This window comes from Leptonotus elevatus, chromosome 14 (assembly GCF_054856555.1).
Source record: "Leptonotus elevatus isolate MCC_2025b chromosome 14, RoL_Lele_1.0, whole genome shotgun sequence".
Taxonomy (NCBI): Eukaryota; Metazoa; Chordata; class Actinopteri; order Syngnathiformes; family Syngnathidae; genus Leptonotus; species Leptonotus elevatus.
The window spans coordinates 21,358,554-21,377,735 of record NC_141252.1 but is presented as its reverse complement, the minus strand read 5'-3'; the positions used below and the strand labels follow the sequence as shown (position 1 = coordinate 21,377,735).

At 41.4% G+C, this 19,182-nt stretch overlaps 1 protein-coding gene across 1 annotated transcript in view; it reads right to left on the bottom strand.

The window, feature by feature from the left end:
* The window catches only part of syne3 (spectrin repeat containing, nuclear envelope family member 3), a 142,475-nt gene that overhangs the window by 67,567 nt on the left and 55,726 nt on the right, over window positions 1–19,182 (bottom strand). The window contains 3 exon segments of the mRNA XM_086095240.1: window positions 2,003–2,185; window positions 6,790–6,964; window positions 11,459–11,595. Of these exon segments, the coding sequence (XP_085951366.1) occupies window positions 2,003–2,185; window positions 6,790–6,964; window positions 11,459–11,595 (495 nt within the window).

Below are 19,182 nucleotides of genomic sequence, written 5' to 3'. Positions count from 1 at the left end.
CGTTACGGTGATGTTACGTTGTGGCTTCCTCATGTCCTTCGGTTGCTATACCGAGTGGTAGATGTTCTGATCCATTTTATCCACTCCATTCATGGTGGCATCGTAGTCCAGAAACAGTGTCTTCTCCGTGATCAGACTGTACCCGCTCCTCCGATGAATATGCATTGGACTCGGGGTACTCTTCATTGTCCGATCGAATGTCCGCTTGTGCAGCTCCGGCGTTAGCAGCGGTAGCCGCGCTTAGCCGGTGAGGCTTACTACGTAATCATAGCAGTTGCGTCAAAGCTTCCAACTTTGGCGTCAAGCTCGGAGTCATCATCATCATCATCATCAATCTGCATTGGTCGATGCCAACTCTCCATCGCCCGATCGAATGTCCGATTGTGTAGAAGTACCCGGCCGGCTATTGTGCGCGTTTTCCGGCCTTAGCAGCGCTAGCCGCGCTTAGCCGGTGAGGCTTACTACGTGATAGTAACAGTCGCGCCAAGGCTTCCAACTTTGGCGTCAAGCTCGGAGTCATCATCATCATCATCATCAATCTGCATTGGTCGATGCCAACTCTCCATCGCCCGATCGAATGTCCGATTGTGTAGAAGTACCCGGCCGGCTATTGTGCGCGTTTTCCGGCCTTAGCAGCGCTAGCCGCGCTTAGCCGGTGAGGCTTACTACGTGTTCATAAACACGTCAAGGCTTCCAACTTTGGCGTCAAGCTCGGAGTCATCATCATCGTCGACATCAATGCGCTTTTTAGTATTGATTGATGCTTTACGTCTTTGAAAAAAATGCTCAAGCGTGAGTTGCTTGCAACCGGTTGCTTGGTCAAGCCACAATGGCTTGAACCAGCCATTGTCTCCTCAACACTCTAGCTCCGCCTCACGTCTTCTACTGACGCCCACGGTGGGCGGCCCATCCAACCTTGTGCAAAGAGAGTCATCGCTGCCCTCTAGGGGCCAAAACGAGTCTTTGACTAATCAGATCTGCCTGATACTTTCAGCACAGCTGCCCAAGGCTTTCCTGCACCCGTTTTTGAAAAAAAAAAAAAAAAAACATAGGGGACGTCTTTTAACGTCCTCGGCGCCCTTCCCTAGGTTTATGCTAAACGTTTTATAACGTTTATGGCAGTCAAAGAGTTAAAAAAACAACAACATAAAAAAAATGTATGAATACGTTTTTGGGACCATGGCAATTAGGGGTGTGAATTGCCTAGTAACTTGCAATTCGATCTGTATCACGATTTATAGGTCCCGATTCGATACAGATGAATCCCGATACGAATCTGTAAGTCAATTATTGCGATTTTTTTAAACTAAAATTTCGAAAATACTAATCATTAAACTTGTACATGTACACTGTAAGATTTGTATGAAAATGTAGTCCGAGCTTATAATTGTGAACCACTGTATTTAACAAACAGGTTGCAATCTGTTTCATGTTTGAACAACATTGAAATCAAATTTTAAGGCTTAATGTTCCATTAATATAACATTCTTCAATGCTTTAAGTGTACACCCTAAATATTTCGGCTGCATATTGAATCAATAAGAGAATTCTGCGCTGTAATATCGCAATATATTGCCTAAATCGATTTTTTTAACACCCCTAATGGCAATATTTAAAATAGAACGTTTTTATACGTTTTTGGTAGCAAATGAGTTAAAAGTTAAATTTATCATTCAGTGCAACAAGTGTTTAAAAGAGTGTACGCTGTTTGTGTGTGTGGGGTGGGGGTTCATATTGGCTAAACAGATGTGTAAATCAACCCCCCAAGAAAGAAACAAAAAAGGTCAACCTCTACTTCAGCGAAACGTGAGGGAACACTATATATAATTTCCAAAACATGGACAAATGCAAATAAATTATTGGCAAATGATGCAATAAACAATGTAGTCAAAAAGCCCTTAACAGCCTGCTTGACATTCATAAAGTAGCTTACAGCATTTTACTCTAACCTTAGGTAGCCCAACACATCTGATGCTGGATCCAAGTTTTAGATTCTTCTCACCTGTAGTCTTCCCTTTCTTTGCATAAGCTGAACATGCAGTAGTTCTCTGTTCCTTGTAGCAGTACTCAGCTCATTCTGCACACCATCAGCTCTTTCAGGACCAAACACAGAGTCTAGCAAGTCTCCCCTTGTCTTGAGTTGACTGAAACGATCCTGCAGCTGGACGCTGTCAGTCAAAAGCCGCTGAATGTAGACAGAAAAAAAGACCACATTACAGACAAGGCATGGGCCAATATTTGATTCTGACGGTATGATAACCGTGAGCAAAAATATCGTGGTATCACAATATTACAATGACAGCTCTAAAATGTCCATTGTTTAAATATTTGGGTAAATAAAAACAGCATTGTTTTTCCCACAATCTATTTCATTATTAAACAAAATACATGTACCATGTTAAATTTAAATGAATACTGTAAATAAATCTGCGATTGGCTGGTAACCAGTTCAGGGTGTACCCCGCCTATCTGCGATTGGGTGGCAACCAGTTCAGGGTGTACCCCGCCTACTGCCAGAAGCAGGTTGGGATAGGCTCCAGCACCCTAGCGACCCTTGTGAGGATTAAGCGGTTAAGAAAATAGATGGATGGATGGACTGTAAATAAATGTTGACTATTCTTCTTCTGTTTAAATTAGGGATGTCCCGATCACATGATGGGGACTCGGTTTTTGATCACGTAAGCATTTTCAGCTGATCGGTATCGGGAAAGAATTATCTGGTTTTCATTCAAATATTGCCAATGTTTTAACTATGCGACATTGCTACACAGCCTTCAACACCGGAAGTAAACAAAGCAAGCGGGAAATGTTCTGGTAGTTGTGGCTGAAACCTAGCTTCATGTAGCAGCAACGATGTCAGCGGTGTGGAAATATTTTGACTTGGAAAGCGGCAACAGCCTAATGGCAACTTGTAATGTATGAAAGTTGAGCATTTCGCGTGGCGGAAAGAACAGGAGTGCGTTAAATACAACAAATGTAATAAGCTACCTGAAACACAAACACCCAGCACTCCACGTCGAGTTTACTGCAGCCACGGAAGTAGTAAAGACGCTGAAACAGACTTTGCAAAACAAAGAAAAAATGTCGCGTTGGATGACCAACCTTTGCACGTGGTAGAAAATGTTGGGCAACTGGTGCCGCGGTGTGAGATACCCTCTTAGTCACTATTTCTGCAACAAAGTTCTCCCGGGTCTTGACAAGGAGGTACGTGACCACCTACTTGTTGTTTTACGAGACGTGCCTGCCTTGGGGTTTACAACGGACATTTGGAGTTTGTCCGTGTGCCCGATGTCACTTCTCAGTCTCACAGCGCAATGGGTTGACGCTAGTTTTAATTTACAGCGTGTAACTTTGCATGCCAAGGACTTTCGTGGCTTGCATATGGCGAAGCATGTGAAATAAGCGATAGAAAGGATGCTTATCACTTGGGGAATAAAGAAGGAAACGGTGCACGTAATTTTGCGAGAAAATGCGTGACATATGAAGAAAGTAATGGATGATATGGGAGTATTAAGTTGGGGCTGTTTTGCTCACACGCTTCAGCTTTTCGTGCATGAGGGTTTGCTCTCTCAGCGTAGCATTGCAGACACACTGGCATGCAAGGAAAATTGTGGGCCACTTCAAACATTCGCCCTTGGCCTATTTATGTCTGGAAGATATTCAGATTCACTTGAAGATGGAAGTTAAGAGCCTGCAGCAGGATGTGCAGGTTAGATGGAACAGCAGCTTTTATATGTTACAAAGCCTTCTGGAGCAAAAAAGGACTCTCAGCATTTATGCTGCTGACCACGGCCTCCCAGCCATGGTGACACAAAATCAGTGGACCCTGATGGAGAAGACAGCTGAGGTGTTGTCTCCTTTTGAAGAGCTGATGAGGGATGTGAGCAAGGAGACTGCAACTGCAGCAGATGTAATCCCTGCCATAATAGGTTGTTTTGTGTTCAATATTATACAAAGCCGTTATTTGTTATCTTATATTATTCAAATTTAATAAACCTTACATATAATAGCCAGACGACGTGTGCTCTCACGGGAGCAGACCACTGGCCAGGGTGTGAGAACCATGAAAAGCGCTCTGCTAGCGACTGTGGAGACCTGCTTTTCAAAGGTAGAAAAGGAGCCATTGTACTGCATCACCACTTTAGTGGATCCAAGATAGAAAGACAGGCAAGGCATTGAATGCTGTTAAGTGAAACTGTCTGTCAGTTCAATAGTAGACTACTTTGGCTGTATTACATACACATTACCCTGAAATTGGATTTTCTTACAAGTAGAGTAAAGCACTTCAGTTTCATTTGCACTGCGTAAAATTGATTTGATCTTTTAAGATCTTTTTTTGTTACAGCAATAAGTGGAATTTCAAGTATTTTTTAAATGCTTAAAGTATAAAAAAATCCTGAGCCTGAACTTTTTTTCCGGGGAGCAGTGGTGCAGTGTCCAACGTGCCGATTCGTTGTTTGACCGATATCAAGCCATTACTGTTCGATTCGTCGCCGTGGATGGACTGGACATTTGGGAAGCGCCAGGTCATCTCTTTCATTATCCATTTATATTTTGTATAGTACAGTATAGCACTGCGGGTTATTGTCCCCTCTAGTGCTGCAGCTATCGAATATTTAGGTATTCAAATATCCTACGGAAAATTCTATTGAATAATCAGGTATTTATATTTCAAAAATTATTTTCGCATGGTGAAAGAACAATATTATGAATACAGAAGACATTAATAATATATTTCCACTTAATAATGATCAACCAACTTTCTTTTCTAGAAAGTTTTTATTTTTATTTTTTTAACTTAAATTGTTCTTAACAGCACATTATTTTCCTCTCTAAAAAGTTTGTTAGATTTTAAACAAATCTCTCCCCATGGATTTTGGAATGACCTTCCGTTAAATATTAGGCAGCCTCCCTCTCTACCCACTCTTAAAACACATCTTTGTTCTTTGGCGTTTGACTTGGCATGAGACTCATCACACATATGACTTGCTGGTCAAAAGTACAGTGGACCACTGTCCTGCATAGTCGCGGTTCAACACCCACGGATTCACCTATTTGTTGATTTTATTTCAATATTTTTAAGAAATATTTTTAAATATTGGCACAGCGCTTCATTGACACTTCTGCTGGTGTCTCATGCACTGATTACAATGCACAGCAACTACGCTATGTGCACATGCGGTAGTGGTGCAACAGATCATCATTGATCCGTGATCCGCACGGGTCAGGCCCCATGATTCGGTATCGCACACGATCCACGGATTGGTTGGTGGAAAAATAAAAAAAATAAGCAAACTGCGCATTCACACGAAAGCAACATGGTCAGTCCACATTCACCATAATAGCAGCAGAGGAAGTTGAAAACCCTTGTGGATCACCTAAGTCGCTTGTATGGGAGCATTTTGGCGGTGATATGAGTCCTTAAATTAATGATAAAGGATTTTTTTTCTGCATCTTGTCCCGACCCCATCATTCAGACATGTCAAGGAAACATACTTAACGTACTGCCGCGTACACTAAGGCTAACTTAAAAATAAAGCTTACCAAATAATACATATGGCAATGCAACTAGCCTTAGTTGACTTTAAAGTTGGCCTGCGTCGTGATGGCAAGCTTGATTTACCTTTTCGACGTTTCGGATTTCGTTATCATAGTTTTTATTGACATTACATAGTTGCGACCAACATCAACACAACGCTATCCCGAACTCATAATGAATCACTAATTTGATTTAACCGCTAGTTAATTACGCTATCATTGTATGGTACGGCACAAATCTCTGACGTTAGCGGCTAGCAGTTAGCATTAGCAATGAGTGCCTGGCTGGCACTTGGACAGCTGTTAACTGTTTTTCTTTCTTTCTTTTTTTTTCTCAATATTTTGGACCAAGGCGACTTTGTATGGAGGACTATCTATCCATCAATTTTTTGAACTGCTTATTGCTTGCTTGCTCTGCAAGCTGAATTCTCGCAGTAGTTGTGAGTTACCAAACTCTTGTGAAAACATCTTGTACCCAGCCTTCTGATTTTCACCAATCAGTACACTTTTTGTGCGGACCAATCACAAAGCGATATTGTGTTAGGGGCGGGATAATCAGCTGTGACGAAACCAGGAAGTGCAGTGTGGCTGCACACCACACTGTATTGTGTGTTCAAAACTGTTACTCCCGTGATTTTTTCTTGTCGTCTCTCAGTTGGGAAGTTTGCCGACATTTTTAAAATCTTGCTGTGTGAACCAGGCTTTAACTGTTGTGCCAGTGGGTACTTCTGCAAGCCTCTGGCCAATAGTTTTCAAACTGGATTCAAGTTTGAATTTCCCGCCCTCTCACGGGCGTGACTTGTGCGCATTGTGCACCCGAAGAAGGGTGTGTGCAGTTTTAATATTCATCAACAGGTGGCAGTAGCGATTCAAAATTGAATTAAAATACCTACATTTACACCAGACGTAGTGAGTGCAAAATGTGGTGAGTTTTCATGCATGTTTTGGTCCCCCAAAATGTGAATAATTTGCAGAATAATAAAAAAGACGACGAAGAAAAATTATTTCTACAAAAACAATAGGGACCTTGCAGCGGTCGCTGTTTGGGCCCTAAAAAAACAAAAACAAAATCAAAAAGTATTATATTTATAACCAGTCGCTAACCCACACACAGTCACAAATTTACGTTTGATTATTTATCCATCTCAATGTAATCTGTTATTGCTTCACACACACACACAAAAAAGCATGGCATATCCTAAAAACAATAGCTTTTCAGCCCGATTTTAGAATATGCGAAGTGTGTTTTACCTCTATATTCTGGACCAACAAGACAATGTGGGAGAACTCTGTGACCTCAGCAGAAGCCTCCAAAGCCTGAGAGACCATATTCCTCCACCGTGCAAAGAAAAGCAATGGATCCTGGAGCGTATTTCTCAGGCCGGACTCAGATGACAAGCACAATTTTGCTGCTCTGCATTTCACACTGTAATAGAAACAAGAATTTGACAAGCTTTTACAAGCGTGCAAAAGCGAAAGAGAAAGCGGCCTATAAATGTGATGCACTATTAAGGCCTGAGCAGCAACTGCTGCTATTCTCCCATCTTCTTCCACTTCTACTACGGTCGCATTTTTGGGGACCAAAATATGTACAAAAACTCACTAAACTTTGCATACTGTTCGGGACCGGCGAAAAATTTGATATTATGAAGTTGTAATATGGCATGAATGATGTCATGATTGTCATCATAACTGGATTGGACATTAAACCGCTTACCTACGCCAAGGCTGTAGCGTCAGGAGGGGAATTAAGCGAAGTTGGAGACGATAGAGCAACAGGTTGGCCTGTATGTAGCCAGCAAAGCTAAGTCCTTGAACAGTAAAGATATAGAAGCCTGCCACACTCTGCCTTGTCAAGACAAACATTTAAAACCAGCTGTAATAATGAGATTCATGAAAAGAAAGCAAAAAACTGCACTACTTAACTCATTCAAACCCAAAAATGTGTAAACACGTTTTTTTAATACTTTGTCTTTCACTACCAAAAATTTATTTACACATTGTTTATGATTTTTTTATGCAAGAGCATACAAAAGGCTTTGATGCAGCTTCTGGCATGAAGAGGTGGCTTAAAGCAATAGTAGTTATTACAAAAAATGGCCAGCAGGTGGAAGCATGTATGTATGGAAGAGTATAAGAGATCAGCCAGGGCCATGACGCAACAAGCTCTTTTTGTCAGTGTTTTCAGCCGGAATGTGATTCATGATGAAACATAGCTATATTCTAATGTGAATTGCTGCAAAATGGAAACAGATTAAAAAAAAAATTCCCTGATGAAAGAAGAGAAAATCGAAATTTGAGGTTTTTGATCATAACCACGGTTGTAACGAGAACCGATACTCCGGAACCAAGTCCATGCCAAGATTCTGAAAATGTGACGGTACTGCCTTTTCTACAATACTCGAAGTACCGTTGATTCGGCCGCTTCTTTTGTTTATTTTATTTATTTAACAATTATACACAAAGAAGGCGTTTTGGGATGTAGCGGTTGTTGTGTAGCGGTTATCTGGCAACCCAGTGACGTCGCGTGATTAACCTGCAACATGGCAGCGGGACGCACATCTGCCCAGATATTGGGAATTTTTTTTATCTGGTGTCTGTCAAAACGGTTCCGATCCACACCCCGATCCATAGAGGCTTATCTCCTGGGCGCGCGCACGTTCACGTCTCCAATGACGAGGTGAAACGGGGAATGGTGAGGTAAATATTTCCCCTTTGCTAAGTTGGCACAGCCAATGTCTGTCAAAATAGCACTGGGGAAACATCGGAAGCCATTTGGCAGGAAGGCGGGCCCTGCGTCGCCAGCTAGCGGAAGCCGCCTCCTTGCCACCGGCTCGCTGCCTCGCCACCGACGGGGACCTCCGCAGGAGAGAGCAAGGGCTGGTTGGTCTCACCACCCGGCCAAGTGGGGACCTCCGCGAGAGCGAGCGGGGACTGGTTGGTCTCACCGCTGGCCAAGCGGGGACCTCCGCTCTTTCTCTCGCGAAGGTCCACCGCGGCCCGATCAGGGCCTGCCTCGCTGCTTCCGCGAGTGGCGAGCCGGCAGGCTCCGTGGAAGGACGGCCGTGTGGACAGCGGCAACACAGTTTGCCGAGGAGGGCGAGACAAAGAATAATGTAATTAATTATGCATGTTGTAATGTCATTTTGTACATAAAGGTGGCATCTATTCTCTTAAACTATGAAGAGCAAAAAAGCATGTAGCCTATGAATATTTCTTTACGTGTAGACATGACAGAGTGTGTAGACAGAAGCAAGTGGCGCATGAGACATGGCCACATCAAACTCATTTTGTAAATAGAAGCGCTTGGAATCAGGCGAGCCTTGGCTACATTATGCACAGTTGAAACATTAACACTGCTTGAATGTAAGAAAATAAAAGTACCGTCACTTAAGTAATGATTACATTTGTTTAATATACATTCAATACATGTATTGAAAATATTGAATGAAAATCATGCTCCAATAAATGTTGAAAAAATATTTAGAAGACATTAAAGAACATGTAAAAGCATTTGAGGGTTTTTTTGTGGAAATATATTGAATATTATTGGGGAGACTAGTACAAAGACAATTTAGTATGGATCGTATCGGTATCGGCAGATACTGAACCCAAGGTATCGGTATTGAATCGGTGGATCGGAGCATCCCTAGTTATCATTGTTGCCCATATCTAATAATGTTAGTATGATGGCCCCACAGTAGCCCAAATAAGCTGCCTGGCTAAGTAACGTTAACATTATGTTCTGCCTCGTCTGTCCCGCATAATAGGCTATCGTTCATTGTCATTGTGGCATAATAAAACTTTTTAAATTGGCTATCACAAATAAGGATTTCACTACACCACGTCTGTAAATTACAGCTTGCAATCTGTGTGTGTGTGCGCGCGTGTGTGTGTGTTAGGCAGCATGCACAGTATTTTAGGTTATTGTTTTATACTTGAAGGCTCCAAGCACTGATGCATATTATTTTATTTTACTGTTTAATACTTGAAGAAGGCTACATGCAACTGGTTGGTAAATAATCACAGTATTATCTTTTTTATATATTTGAATACTACATGCACTGTGATGCACAGTCTTTTATTGTTTAATACTTAAGGCTAGTCTACAGAACATGCACATTATTTTATTGTATTGTTTATTCTATTATTTAATACTTTAATTGACAGGATTTAAAAAATATATTTTTAAGCTACATGCTAATTGTTCCGTTTAAGGACACAGTATTGTTTGTTGTGTATGTTGAAGTACGTGGGATTTATTGTTTATTATCTATTTTTACTGTGGTATCGAAAAGGTATCGAGAATCGTGGCATTTCAATGGTATCGGCATCGACTACTACATTTCTGGTATCGTGACATCCCTAATCATAACACGCATTCCCCCCACCCTGACTAAGTCCCCAGAGCTGTGAGGTTTGCCTTGTCTATGGCAGTTCGTGTCAACACAGGACAAACAACACTCTCAAAATGGGCTGTTTTAGCAGATCGGTTTTATACGTCACTAACCCCACCCCACCGACCAAGACCATACTGTGGTTTAAAGAGCACATACAAGTATGCTATTTTAAGCCACACACTAGGGCTGAATAATTGTAGGAAAATTTTTATTGCGATTTTTTTGTCAAATATTGCGATTTAGATTTAATTTGCGATTTTCTTCACATTCAGCTTTTTATTTCACAATGTACAGTAACATTTCCAAACATAACTGAACATGTATAAAAATATTAAAAGCTATTCCTCGAATAATTCAAGAACACTAGAGTGGATGTGTGAGAGAGGTAGTCCTTTAAAATGGTTCCAGTTAAGGCAAGACTGCTTGTTTTTACGGCCTTTTTACTGTTTGTACTACCATGCTTAAATATGCAATTATGTGCCTATGTAATCAAAAATGTTTTACATTTTGTACTAATGTACATGTTCTTTGAAAATTTTTTAATATTAGATGTAAATAAATATCTTTCCCATACTCCCATAATTTTGCTCTAGACTTAACTGCTTCAAACAGAGACTTCGGGCTTTTGATATAGCGTAAAATTCATATCATGGTGTTAACTCTGTTGGTGTTTTTACGGTAATGGTGAGTGTAAAATTGTAAAAATCATAATGGCGTATTTCTGATTGGTTTGATTGTGAAAAGGTAAACATTTTTTGTTCAAAAAAAGGTCAGAAAAACATTTAGGTAGCTCCAAGAGGTATTTTTAAAATATAATTTTCGATGGATATTATTTATCAAATGACTGTTTTTGTTCGTTACAATATTAAAAGATTAAAATAATTATCGAAAATAATTTGAATAAAGTTTTAGAAATTTACATTTATGGATATAACAATTGCAATAACATGCTTGCTGATATTAATTTAGTTTGGACCTCAAGGTTGAAGTCATGGCTGACGTCAGCCGTTAGTGTGCTCAATCCAACTGTAAAAGCTAATGTATCTGTCATCTTATTTTCAGTCTAGAATACGTATTAATTGTAGTATTAATGTTCTGTTCATAGCTACTGGTTCTCCTCAACGCAGTTCTAACCAGACTTCAGTGAAAAGTCTACTGTACGTTCAAGCACTTATTTTGGGTAATTCCTGACTGCAATTTACATGAGCGATTAGCATACTTGGTGACTCCCGTTTAACTTGGTGAAAGCAGTAATTTTAGTAGGGTAGTTTTTGTCACCACGAAGGAGAGGATCTGCACCAAGCAGCCCTTTGCTGCGATTGCATGCGAACTTATTATAATTCTGTCTGTTCTGCCACGGACATGTTGTTAGTTTATTCTTTGGGGGCTAGAGATGGAAACTAGCATTGTGCTAAATCTGCTGCAGCCATCTTTTTAATGTTACTGCAGATTGTCCTTTTAATAAACTAAACTGAAACTGAAACCAAAATCAATTGCACAAGCAAATATTGGACACATACCTCTGGTGTTCTTTGACCACACCAAGGACATCATCAGAAATGTGGCGAGAGTCCTCTGAGAATCTGAACAGCTCCTTGAGCTGAAATTTGAGGTGGTCCACCTGAGACTCCTGCCCCACCAGAGCCTTTCTTACACCCTAAAAGACACAAGCAAAATTGACTTGAGACCTTGGGTTGGATGATATATGCAGATAAGGGTCAGATGTAAAGTGTGTTACAAATAAAATCTATTATTATTATAACAATGGCTCAAACAACGATCTTAGAATTACTCTCAGATCAAATTCTAATTATACTATTATAAGAAAAAAATATATTAAATAAGTCTTATTTGATGAACATAAGACAGAGATATGTCATAAGTCATATCTAATAGGGATAGAGTAATATGTTGTGTATATTATTACTGTGATTCTACATGATGTGTGAATGAACTTAGCTGATGCTCGGAAGTGTGCAACCTCATCTCTTCATTCACGCTCTCAACACCACCACACTGGATTTCAAATGAAACGTACAAGATGTGCTTTAGTTGCAGACTTCCACCTTTATTTTGAGAGGATTTACGGTGTGGTCTATATGCCTACCAGTTGTTTTACACAACTGACGTCGGCGAGCCTCGTGCTATGCTAACATTGAATATCCTCGGGTTAAACAAAGGTCCTGTTTGTAACAAAACACACAACTCAGTCAATGACATTCATGATGGTCTTTCCTGGCTCAAATTGAGGCAGAGGTAGTACCCATCCTGACTATGATGAGCATCTACCGATACCAGTTATCGGTGCCAAATGCCAATACCAGTCATATTTTAAGGTATCGGTACTCGCGGCGATGACTGATATCATTATCGGTCGCCCTCCTGCAGCCGTTTTACGATCAGGAACTAAACATTATATTAGTTGCCATTAATTTCATTAAGGAAAAATAACATATTGGGGTATAAATGTCTTTCTTTAAAATCATTTGTCATTTTTGGGTGGGAAATTGTATTTACTAGTGGTATCAGTGACTCAAGAGTTGAGTATCCGTCGGGGGGAAAAAGTGGTATCAAACATCTCTAATACTGACCATGTGCCATGCTGTACATGCATTCTTCTATGATAATTAATGAATTATTATAAAAAAAAATTACAGGCAACATATAATACTCCCATGTTGCAATAAAAATAATAAGAATAATAAAAATAACAATAGGGCGACACAGTAGCTGACTGGTTAGCCCGTCCGCCTCCCAGTGCAGAGGACGTGAGATCGAATCAGGGCTTCGGCCTTCCTGGGTGGAGTTTGCATGTTCTCCCTGTGCTTGCGTGGGTTTTCTCCGGGTACTCCGGTTTCCGCCCATATTCCAAAGACATGCATGGCAGGTTAATTGAACACTCTAAATTGTCCATAGGTGTGATTGTGAGTGTGGATGGTTGTTCGTCTCTGTGTGCCCTGCGATTGGCTGGCAACCAGTTCAGGGTGTACCCCGCCTACTGCCCGAAGCCAGCTGGGATAGGCTCCAGCGCCCCCCGCGACCCTTGTGAGGAAAAAGTGGTTAAGAAAATGGATGGATGGATTATTATTAGGGTGTAATAAAAAAAATTGATGGTTATCCGGCTATATTTTTAAAGCACTTCTGGTCAATGCTTGCTCCACTATTCTTAAGAGTAGTAACAGAAATTAAAACTAATGGTCACATACGCCCACACATGAATACAGCAGCAATTAAACTTTTATTAAAGCCAGAAAAAGACCCCACCCTTCCATGAAGTTACCGTCCGATTTCACTAATTAACACTGATATTAAAATTATCACTAAGGCTTTTACATCTAGATTAGAAACAGTAATCCCGACAATCATTCATAGCGACCAAACAGGCTTTATTAAAGAGCGTCACTCTACTAATAATATTAGAAGGCTCTTTAACCTTATTAGCATGTCACAGCGGCATGATAAAAAGGCAGTTATTATATCATTGGATGCAGAAAAAGCTTTTGACAAAGTTAACTGGTCCTTCCTCTTTGCTGTTTTAAATAAATTTGGCTTTGGGAAGTCATTTATTCACTGGGTGTCAGTATTATATGATTCTCCTAAAGCTACTGTTACTACTAATGGGATTATATCTCAAGAGTTTTACTCTACAGAGAGGCACAAGACAGGGATGCCCACTGTCGCCTTTATTATTTGCAATATTTATTGAACCGCTTGCATTAGCCATACGCCAGGAAAGAAGGATTCAAGGAATTCACTCTGGGGTAACAGAACATAAAATTAATCTATATGCCGATGATAATTTACTTTATTTAGAAAAGCCTGCTATTTCATTAAAGGAAGTATTTAACTTAATAACTAAATTCTCACAGTTATCAGATTATTCTATTAACTGGACAAAATCAACACTTCTACCTATTACAGAAAATTCATGGAACCCTGCAAACCAGGACCCACACTACTCATTTCCTATAGGTAATTTAAAATACTTAGGCATAAAAATCTCACCTAAATTAACTGATTTAATTCATTTAAACTTTACTCCACTTCTGGATAGCATTTATAGTGACTTGGAGCGCAGGAATAATGTTCCTATTTCTCTAATAGGACGAATAGCCACTATTAAAATGAAAGTTTTACCCGAAATAAACTATTTTTTCTCAATGATTTCATTTAAACCTACGGCTAACTGGTTCCAATTGTTGGACTCAGCCGTTACAAAATTTTACTGGAATAAAAAAAAAGCAAAGATTAGTCTATCTACTCTTCAGAAAAATAAATCCAAAGGAGGTCTAGAGGCACCAAATTTTATGCACTACTATATAGCCAACCAGCTACAATATATTATTTTATGGGCACAACCCAACAGAGATACTAACTGTTGGCTGGAACTAGAACAGAAGGATTGTAATAACCTCAGACTCCTAGATTTACTCTTTATTACAACATCAATTAAGCGACATAACTGTTTTAAAAATCCAATGATTTCCGCCACCCTGACTGCCTGGTGGAAGGCACTAGAAATTACAAAAGCCCAAGTGGAGCCCTGTGGGTTTTCTCCCCTATGGCATAACCCCGACTTTCAAATTAACAACCAATTGTTTTATTTGGGTGTGTGGGAGCAGAAAGGAATTACACATCTCCACCATCTCTTCTCAGATAATATGTTTATATCATATACATCCTTGCTCCAAAAATACAAAATAAAAAACGGAAATTTTTTACATTATTTGCAAGTTAAAAGTATGATAAAGAAACAAATTCCAACACTTCAGGGTACGCTCCAACCGCCTGTTTTAGCTAAAGATATTACCAAGCTTTCTCCGACAACAACAAAAAAACTCTCAAAAATATATAAGTTACTTTCATATACTGATAAAACGTCTTTACCCATCTCGAAATGGGAAACAGACTTGTCTATAGCTCCGTAATCTGACTTTTGGATTCAAGTTTGTGAAAACGTTTTTAAAATGACAAAACACACAAATTTACAACTTATCCAATATAAAATTATTCATAGAACATACCTTACTCAATATATGATGAAGAAAATGGGACTCTCATTAAAGTCTTAGAAAAACTTTCCGCTGTCTTGGACTGTAGGATACCATTCTCTCCAAACTTGTGTTTGCTAGGTGACTTAACAACAACTGACTTACCACATAAACAATTTCAATCTATACTTGTAGCCCTTACTATCGCAAAAAAAACAATTCTTGTTAACTGGAAAAAACAAAACAAAACTGTATATCGACCAATGGTCTAACCTTCTCATAAATCACATTTTAATGGAAAAAATATCTGCCTCAAATAAAAACCAAATGTCAAAATTTAAAGAAACATGGTCTACGTATATAGAAGCGGGGGCTGTGGACCGGTGGGGTGCCTGGCGGGCCTGCAGTGCCCCGTCCTGCTGCGTTGGGTCGGGGGCGCGGGCCGTGTTGGGGTGGGGGGCGCTCCTGCTCCTGGGTTTGCTCTCCGGCCGGTGGCCCTGGCGGGGCCCGGGGGTCGTCCTTTGGCGCTGCCGCGGCCTGGGGGGCCCTGAGGTGTTGCGCTTGCTCTGTCCTGGCAGGGGTCGACGGCTCCCCTCTTTGGTGGAGATTTTCATGCATGCCAGATCCACCACAACAGCATCTATCGAAACTCAGACACAATCTGCTTCCTCCTCAGGTCATTGAATCGGTGGAGGCTGGTGTCTGTGGATCTCACTCGGCTTCGTCTGTCCTTCCTTCCTTTCCTCAGTCTCTCCTTCGGTCTCTTGAGGTCTCCCTAATTTTTTTTGGGATTTGTTGGAATTTAGATGTTTCTGGGGTTGGGGAAGAATACTGGTGGGTGGCCCGGTGGGTGGTGTCTGGTCGGTGCTGGATTTCACTTTCCTTTGTTTTCTTTGGTCCCCTCGGGTCTCCTGACGACGGTGTTCGGTTTAGGTGAACGGTATGGGATTTTTTTTAATAGGTTTTTGGTGAGCTAACAAATACACGCACGCACGCACATACAAAAATAAATAAATAAATAAAATAAAAAAAGGAGCAATGATGATGACATTACCGAATGAACAATACTGAGCTCTTAAAAAAAAACAATTAAAAAATAAATAAATAAATAAATAAATAAATAAAAATAAAAACCTATTTGAACCGGAAATCCGGTTTTGATTTGAACGATGCGAGTGCACTGGCACACACGGACTAATGAATCGGTCTAAAAATACCATGAACTGACCGATGGCAGGGTCAAAACGTTATAAACTGATTTTATGTTGCTTAAAACAATTGCTTAAAACAGTGTGCGCTTGTTCGCCACGTCGCCAATGATAAGGAGGGGTGGAAAAACATGGCCATATGCAATTTGCATACAGTAATCCCACAATCCTCGGTGCGACCAGTGATTCGCGTGATTGGTTACAGTTCATTCACATGCTCCAAGCCAATGACGCATTGTCTGCCGGCACGGCATGCTGCTGCTAGTGAGTATTAGCAAACAAGCCATTCTGTTGCAACCTGAGGAGGGATGAAAACGGGAATATTTTGTCGGTTTGTGCTCCAAACATAACTTTATTGCCCCCGAGTCGCATAAAACAACTTTGAATTACCCCCCTGGGCTTACTCGAAGGTTGCGGGGGAAACGAAGGATGACATGGCAGACAACCCGTCCAAGACGCGAACCCTTGTCAAATCTTAATGGCTTGGCAAAGTCCCTTGGCTTTGACACGAGGAATACACTTTTCTTTTTAAACTAAACTGTGTAAAAGAAGGATAATCAGATGCTTTTACAAGCGGCAAGTCAACCAGGATCGTGGAGGGATGAGGAACACGAAAGTAGAACATCCACAGTTACGTGTTTGTGAACAGTTTTGGAACCCTTTTCATTTTATTTTCTTGTGTCGTCGACTCATCGAGTGCACGTAGTTCTCCATTTAAGATCAGCACTGATTTACGTAACATAATTGGCGTCTTAATGGTATTACAATTGCAACTGCAGTTGTAATGCAGTAATCATGACAACAAGAAAAAAATCACTGTACCATCATTTGGACCAGCATCATAATACAATAACATAATTGAACTGAGTGTTCTTAAAAACGAGGTAGAGGATATATTCCTAAAATAAACTAGTTATTATTGTATTCTGCAACAAACATTAACACTGTGCTTGAATATAGGAAAATAAGTGTACTGTGTGAGGATTACATTCGAAAGTATTGTAAAATATTGAATGAAAATTATACTCAAATAAATGTTAAAAAAACATTATTGCCTAAACATGAAAGAACTTTAAAATAAGGCTGATATTGGCCCATCACTACTTACAAGTGTTGTATTTCATTAGGCAGATGCATGTTAAAATTGCATTTTCAAACACCGATACCTACTAGCTAGTGTTGCACGGGATACCTGTCTTGCCGGTTTCCGTTGCACATGGAACCCCCTCTTTCCATTTCTGCAGTTGCCGTGTGTGCCTTAAACCTTCAGTGGACTCAGCGCTCACTGACCCACTACTTCCTGGGTGTCCCGGACGCGCCCCAAACCCTTTTGGTGGGTGCAGACTTGCTTGTCCGCCTTTCCGTCCAGGTAGACACCATCAACAATGTACTGTGGTTCCTCACCAACTCGGAACCTCTTGTGTGTGTTCTCAGTCTTTAAAACAGGAAGTCTGGACAAACCATCCGTTCCGACATATACAATGCCACTCTAGGTGTGCTCGTGGTTGGACACATTCCACCTGACTTGTTCTTGACTGAAGACGCCGACGGCTGAAGACTCACTAGGCCATTTTAAATTGTCACAGTTAACCCTGCCGGTCCCACCAACGATGAAAACATCGTTCAAGTGGACCCCAAGGATCAATACAAGTTGGCACTCACCTTAGGTAACAAACAATACACCTTTACCCGGTGTCTATTTAGCTATGCTAACCCGCCGGCCGAATTCAACATCTTCCTCAACAAGGCGTGCCCCGACGTCGCCGCCAGGGGCAACCTCAGTTATGTAGACGACATAATGATGTGGAGCTCCTCTTTGGATGATCACTTGGTGGATGTCAACCACGTTCTTGGACAGCTGTCTTCCGCAGGCGCCAAACTGTCCCTCCTGAAAGGTCAGTAGTGCCGCACAAAGGTCAACTACGTGGGGATCTTGGTTGGGCCGAAAACAATCCAGCCGTATTCAAGGCCTTCTTGACATCAAAACCCCCACGATGTTTTCGAAACTCCGCAGCTTCCTGCAACTATCCGCGCCAGTTCATCGAACACTTTGCTGACATAGCACGCCGTCTTACTAACCCGCTGAAGAAAGACACGTCCTTCGTTTGGGGTGTCGAACAAAACAACGCGATGAACACGTTAAAACAAAAGCTGGGCTCCGCCCCGTCTCCCGTACCCCAATCGCAACAGGGAATTTTTCTTGGAAGCAGGTTTCTGTGTACCGATCTAGCGATTTGCCAAAACTGTGTGTCGACCTCCTCGACCCTGCCGACAGATGTCGCCGTTACACCTATGCTGGAATTCATGCGTCACCGCTATTTTGAGGAACATGTCTGCAAGGACATGCCTACAGCTTATGTGGATGGCTGCTTTTACCACCACCAAACCCAGCTGCAGGCTGAGGTGGACATCGCTTGGGTCAACGACACACCGTGCAAACCACAGCAATTTCAATTGGGCCCCCACTCTTCTCGATTTGCGAAAATTGCTGGCATCCTGATCACACTCAAATTTGCAATTGAACACGGTGTCACGGTGCTGGTTATTTGCACTGACTCAAACTATGACCGCCTCGCCTTCACCTGTCATCCACCGGCGTGACGTCGAAATGTTTTGCTTACGCCAGCGAATAAATCCGTTAAACACCGTGACCTCATTGAGACGTGCGACCCCGTGGTTTCCTCCAATAATACGCACGTCCGTTGGAAAAAGGTCCGGGTACACTCAAAAGTTCCGGGACCTGATAAAAACTTTAACGACCTGACAGATACGTTAGCCAAGCAATGGGCCCTGAACGGGACTTCTTGGACATTCGATAACTCTGGGCTTGCCTCCCAACCCATCCTGGAGTTCCACAGTCTCACACGTCGCCACGCTGCATCTGCCGCTTATTCTTGCGACACTCTCGCACGGACTACTTCGGGGACCCGTAGTGTGTGTACCGCCCGTTCGGACCTCCGACTTGGCCGCCCAGCAAGCCGGCGAACCCGCGCTGTTTAAAATCAGTCTACACCTGCCTGACCCTGTCACCAACCCCGGCTCGCC